This window comes from Stylophora pistillata, chromosome 12 (assembly GCF_964205215.1).
Source record: "Stylophora pistillata chromosome 12, jaStyPist1.2, whole genome shotgun sequence".
Lineage (NCBI taxonomy): Eukaryota > Metazoa > Cnidaria > Anthozoa > Scleractinia > Pocilloporidae > Stylophora > Stylophora pistillata.
Window position 1 is genome coordinate 20,711,056 of NC_142530.1, and position 6,553 is coordinate 20,717,608.

Here is a 6,553-nt window from a genome sequence, read left to right on the forward strand (position 1 = left end):
CTCGTGTATAATGAGTAAGCTCGTTCATATTCTCCTAATGGAAAAACAAATTCGCCAAGATTTTCCCCAAAATCCCATAGGGCAATGCGCAAGTTGATATTCTATGCATGATCTTTAGAAAATAGTTGATTCCGGACACCCAATGTTGTCCATTTTCAAGGAAAAGGGGAATGCGAGGAATTGCCACTGTATTTACCAGTGTACCTAGTGTTTCGGTCAGGATTATACCCTTTTTGGTTCCGGCCCCAGAGTATGGCGCTAAGTGTTGTAGAAACCCCAAAATAATGGTCAAAGATTAAGTCTTCTAAGTATTCCAATCCTGGTCTGGCTTAAATGTTATATTTATTTCAAGAAGTCAAATACGTGATACATTATTGATTTGTGACATAAAGTTAATGTAATCGAAGCGATTTTTTGCAGCATGCCGGGGCAGGGCAGCATTTTGAAGAAGAACGAGGGGGTGGGCATGGTGCTGGTGGTGCACGAGGTGGAGGTGGGCATGGGGGTGATGCAGGAGGGAGACTGTTACATCCTAGACTACCAGTCTCAGCACAACCACCAGCTCGTCCCATAGGTAATTGTAGTGGTAGTCCCATCGGTTGTGCCACTGGTTCTGCCACTGGGCCTGGCATGCACGGGGGCCTTGGAAGTGCTGGGGGCATTGCCATTGGTGGTCCAGGAGGGCAGGGGGCTTGCATGGGTGGTGCACATCCGATACCTCGTGGTGGCTCACGACATCCGCTTTGCGCCGGCAGCTGTGGCATCATTGGCGGTGGAGGGGGAGGACAACACGGGCAACAGCTTTTTGCGCCTGATAAAATATCGGTTGGAGAATTAGCTTTTCGCCTGATGCTTGGCAGTGGTTATTAGAATTGGTGAAGACCATTTTGTTTTCAACAGTAAATCTTTCTCGACCGAGTACGTACTTAAAATTGGATTGTATTCGAGGGAAAACAAAATGGATAGCCCTGACGTATTAGTTAATAGTTATTCGCCCAGGGCGAAGTGAATATTGTTGAATAGTCCTTAGGACAAAGTCGATGTAAATAGCCGGTTTTGATCAAATTGCACAGGTGCTTTCGAATGCTGTCGTAAATTCGTTTTGTTGTTGACACCATTCCGTTGCGATTGTTTTGAACACTTCTATTGAGATAAATAAGCAGCCAGTCTCCGCTAGAACTTAACAAGATCATTAAATTCAATCAGCAATAGTTTCATATCTATCCTTTGAGCCATTTTGAAATTTAGCGCCCTTGCTATAATCACCTCGCGCGAGGTGACTATAGCGAGATATGACGCAATCAGACCAATCAGAGCGTGCTCATCTCTATAATCACCGAAGCAGTTATACTTAGGCGAGATATGACCCAATCCTCGACCCATCAGAGCATACGCATCTCTATAATCACAGGAACAATTATACCAAAAGATAGCTGAAACCTTGAACGTTTTCCTTATCAGTTTCAAGTGATTTTTGAATTTTTGATATTAGATAAGGAAAATTTGAAAACATTTAATGTAAGCATTGCGATTGTTTTCATTCCAGTGTAGGAAATGTGGGTTGAAGGAAAGTTAAAATTTTGGTTTAAAATCAGCAGAAGTATATTGAAAAAAAAGAGAATCCGACATTGGCACATGTCAACGTCATCACATAGATATGACGGTTATAAGTTTGTTCAACAGCCTGTTGCTTGGTAAATATTTCGAGAAGCTTAATGTCTATTTTGAAAGCTTTTTAAGATATTCTTCCTTTAATAGTAAACTTATTGTTGCTAAAATGTCATTATTGCTTTCCAGTTCCTGTCTAGTGGCTGTTTTTTTTTTCAGATTAATGGTTTTCTTTCAAGAACATGCTGACAACGTGAAATACACACTCAAAAATAGAACTCCTACTTTTAGTTGATCTTGCTTGTGCGCAGCCCACTACTGCAACGACTAAAACAGTCAGTAACTTGCAATTCATCTTACCTGCAAAAAGAAAACCATTTGTTGTTTGTATGGGATACAACCCTTCCCAAATCGAAATTGTTCTTAGACTCAATGGTGACAAAAAAAAGTAAGAATGCCCACATTCAAAATTGTACCAAACAACAAAAAGTGTTTTGAATAGTGGTGGAAGGCTGGTAGACTATAAAGGGAAATCGAACGTACTGCAGATCAGTGTTATGGTGAAGGAAAATAAGCATGTTGATTAGTTTCGAAAATCGCACACTTTAAAAGGAAAGAAAAAGTGTATCCCGAATACTTCTCTTTGTTGCTTAAGACATTTCATTTGAATGTAATAGAAAAAGTAGTCAGACAGAGAAAAATATAAAGATTTTACTCACCGGCTTCTCTTTCTCCTGCCAAGGCTGAACAACAACTGGCTTCGACGTAAACAGCGACTTGTATCAGTACTTCCTCGGTGAGTTAAAAGTATTTGCTGTTGCTTTAATTTGATTACGTAATAGCAATTACCGAAAAAATTAACAAAATTTTGATTGGCTCAAGAGGTCACTCCTAGGATGAAATATTTTGGTTGCCATAGTAGTTAATGCACTGAACATATTTTCGAGTGAATAAACTTGTGGATCAATTACAGATGATGAAATATTCAAACTGTTTAGTTTAGCAAATTCATGAATTTTGTCTTTTAGCCAATCATGTAAGGACTGTAGAAAGGTTCCGATGAGACCTTGGGTCGATGTGCTACAAGAAATGTTTCTTTCTACTTAAAGGGATACTTTTGGGAAATTTCTAAGCCATAACTTCTCCATCCAACCCCAAGTCAGAATAAATTCTGAACTGGAGTACTGAAGTAAATATTAGAGCCCCTCGTGAGGTAAAGCATAATGGTCAGAAAATCACAAACACGTATCTCTACATTCCTTTTGGATAACGCTTAAGGCACCTACTTTAGAAAGTGCGGTTATAAAAATTCTAAGAAGACGGCTCTCAATCGCAAGGGTGAAGGGGGTGGAGAGAATAGTACGTGAATTGCGTTGGGTACTTTTATCTTGACACCGATTCGATATTCTGCTTTTCAATGGCTCATGATTTAATATTTTGAATGAGGTTTACTAAGCAATGAGGGGAAGATCTTAACGCCAACGTTGATTTTTGAAAGGAACTTAAGGACCAATTAATAAGTAATATAACTTGATCAATTCATAATTTGTTTCTTATAACACAGGAAATATTTTGGGAAGGGAATGATCTTTATCCGGCTCATAGCTGTTACTTGATGAGAAAAAGGGGAATCATTCGTACGTAACTCTGAGTAGGCTTCCATATCCAAGTTACGTTGTATGTCTAATCAAAACAAAAGCTTATTACTCACTGAAAGCGAAATCATAACAATGTCTTGTCACTACCAAAATTGGTCAAGTCCTTTAGTATCTTTGCGATGGCAAAGTACTTAATGCCTAAGCTCTTTTTAGTTCCGTTGCATTTGTGTATTGTCATGTCTTGTCCAGCGGTTACACTAACATAAACCAGAGGAAGATAATCTGAATTAACGGAACTCAGCCGACCCTGTCCACAGCGAAGAGAAATCATTGCTTGTTGGCGAAGGCGTACTTCACAGGTGCCTTATTAATGAAACCTACAGGTGGACTTGACTTGAAAAATAAGTCTCCAATGTAGCCTGCTAATTTTCGAATGCCCTTTTAGATCATCTTGCAGGGGTGAAATGTGACACAATCGATGCATTAAGGCGAAAGAAAATACCTGCAACGGCGATGTTGAAACGCCAAAGAGCTATGAAAATTAAAGATATGAGATGCACTTTCGTATGCATATGAATCTAGAAGCAAAGTAAATTTTGAGTCCTTTGACTAATGAATGCTGTCATATCGATTTTTATTACGACGAACTCGAAGTCTCATTTATTTTTATTTATCAACTGTGTTCAGACATCGTGATTTACATCTTTTTCTGCAGCGTTTTTTCGCCAGAATTCAAGCTCTACAGCATGCATCTGCTGTTCAACTGTGTTTTAGTAAAACACTGAAAGGTAAAACAAAAAAAAGCCCGTTAGTCCAAGAGTTTATGCTCGCAAAAAGGGAAAAGAAAAAGGAAACTTGCTCATCTCATAATTCAACAGCTTAAAGAAAGTTCAACCTTTTATTGAATGAAATTGTCCTAGTCGTTGCTTCTCTTGGTTTACTTGCGCAAATGATGTTTTTTCCCAAGCCCCTTTGGTGTCTTCTTGTGCCTCACGAAATAAATGAAAATAAGCGTTACTCAATTTTCTGGAGCGAAATATGGACTATTTCTTTGCACTCAAACGGATCATAACGTGATTCAATGGAAAAAGCAGCACGATATATATTTTGTTCATGTCCAATATTTATCTCTGTCGGGGGGGGGGGGGGGGAAACTCACACACACTTATCATTCCATTTCATGGTAGCCGAGGTATAGTTGGCTTTCAAGTGATGACATAATTTTAGAAATGTTGTTGTCTGCCAAAAGGTGAAATAAGCACTGACAGTTTTTGTTATGATTTAAAAAGTGAAGTTTATTAAAAGTTCATGTACGATCGTTTTTCCTTCAAATAAAAGAAGGCCATTTACTTGCAGCATGCGGGAGCAGGGCAGCATGGAGGAGGTGGTGGGGGTGGGCATGGGACAGGGGCAGCAGCTCCGGGAAGTCCCTGAGGTCCGGGAGCACCTGGGGGTCCTGGTGGACCGGCACATCCTGGGCATCCTTTAAGTCCAGGGCAACCGGGCAGACCTGGGCTTCCAGAGCATCCTTTAGGTCCCATTGGTCCAACTGGTCCGAGGGGTCCAGGGGCACCTGGAGGTCCTGGGAGTCCGACAGGTCCTGGGCATCCTTTCCATCCTGGGCATCCGGGGGCTCCTGGGGGACCAGAACATCCGGATTGTCCGGGTGGTCCCTGAGGTCCGGCGACCTGTTGAACTGGTGGTGGTGGTGGAGGAGGAGGTGGACAACAAGGGCAACAACGTTTTGAGCCTGTTAAAATATAGAAAACAAAAAATATTTACCTTTCACCCAGGCACCGTGAAAAATTAACCTTGCCTTTCTAACTCACTGACTCGTTTCGGAAAGACAGATGGAAATCAATAGACGCAATTCAAAGAGGGTGTTAAATAAAGCACCACCTGCTAACACCTTTTCCATATGACAGGCGGGTATCAACTAATTTTATATTCTAAATCGTCGAAAGAAGATGAAAAAATGGTCTATGATGCTAAAGAAATATGGTCATGATCTTGATAAATTAAATCGTGCCGAGATTGGTGAACGTTTTCTAAAGTTGGAGTTTTTTCCTAAAATTTGTCATCATGAATTATACCAACTGCATCAAAATTATTAATCGTCGTTGGCTTAGACCATGGGGTCGAAAAAGCTTCATCAAACCAACGCGAAACGAACTTAAATAATATTTATGATTGCATTTGCTAATAGACCTAGACTTTTTCGATTCTATACCACCTGATGCACGTTGTGTTCATTAAGTGACTTTTCTCAGACAATCATCTCAGACGAAGGTCCAGAAATAGATTAATCAGTTTGCCGAAAAGTAATGGAATTATTTACTTAATCTTACGTACTCGTGATTCCTGGGTCGAAAATATGTTGCAAAAGAAGATGACTTCGACTTTGAAAAGTTTGGTAGAAGTTAATTATCTTAACATAAACATCTTAATTGTTTTTGATCAAAACTATCATGTGTTAAACGTTTGACCTATTTCAAACTTAACAAAGTAAACTATCAAACCTCATACCTTTTGTCGACCTAGCATGTGCATAGCACACGAAGGCAAGGGCAAGTAAAAATATTATCTTGGAATTCATCTTACCTAGGATAATGAAAAAATATGTGGAGTAAGACTGTATCCCTAGCTATTTCTCATAGATTTGGGGTAAAAATTTTGTAAAAAGAGCCACGGAGGTGCAGATCTAAAAGGCATCAAAGAAGGTCGACAAGGAGCATTTTGTACTTTGAAAGTGCTGGATTTAGCGTAATCGATCTCGGGAATTCGATCATTTTATAGATCAAATGGAACCACGGTCTTGTTTAAAAAAAAAAAACAACCAATAAGACAACATAGATCAAATGGAATTGCGGTCTTGTTAAAAAAAAGTCAATAAGACAACGTAGACAAAACATTTATGTTGTGACTACTCTTAAACAGCTTAGTCTTCCTAATAGAAAACATCTTTTAAAATTCTCAGCAAACGTACGAATATTATGGTTAAAAACAATGTAACATATTAAAGTAGGACTCACCGATTTTTCCAATCCTGTAAAGTCGAGTAAAGTGTGACTTTCTTTGTTGTGCTCGTCGTATTTACCGAAATGAAAGTGATTAATTTTAAATAGCTAACTTGTCGGTGTTGAGCTCTGATTGGTCAACCACTTCATAACTAGCGGGTGACGTTAGGTTGTAAAACAAGTCATTTGGTGTCACTTAGATGGGCAGTGGTTTGAATAGTCATGTGTAAAGCCCACTTTCTCACGCTTGACTTGAGTCCATTGTACGCCATTTTATTTTTGTTTTAGATATTATGGATAGTGTCATAGTTTTGTTTGTAAAAATCTAAG

At 39.3% G+C, this 6,553-nt stretch overlaps 2 protein-coding genes across 2 annotated transcripts; both read right to left on the minus strand.

Moving 5' to 3' along the window:
• Window positions 1-323: 323 nt before the first annotated feature.
• On the minus strand, window positions 324-2,411 carry LOC148719192 (uncharacterized). Its single transcript, XM_088740530.1, has 3 exons — window positions 2,328-2,411; window positions 1,894-1,968; window positions 324-811 (listed from the first exon to the last, which is right to left on the minus strand). The coding sequence occupies exons 2-3, from the start codon at window positions 1,961-1,963 to the stop codon at window positions 393-395; spliced, it is 489 nt and encodes a 162-aa protein (XP_088596656.1). The 5' UTR covers window positions 1,964-1,968; window positions 2,328-2,411; the 3' UTR covers window positions 324-392.
• A 1,443-nt stretch (window positions 2,412-3,854) lies between these two features.
• On the minus strand, window positions 3,855-6,322 carry LOC148719193 (uncharacterized). The gene is made up of 5 exons (XM_088740528.1): window positions 6,239-6,322; window positions 5,733-5,807; window positions 4,557-4,956; window positions 4,102-4,195; window positions 3,855-3,987 (listed from the first exon to the last, which is right to left on the minus strand). Exons 2-4 carry the CDS (start codon window positions 5,800-5,802, stop codon window positions 4,144-4,146), a joined length of 522 nt encoding a protein of 173 aa, XP_088596654.1. The 5' UTR covers window positions 5,803-5,807; window positions 6,239-6,322; the 3' UTR covers window positions 3,855-3,987; window positions 4,102-4,143.
• Between the last annotated feature and the right edge of the window lie 231 nt (window positions 6,323-6,553).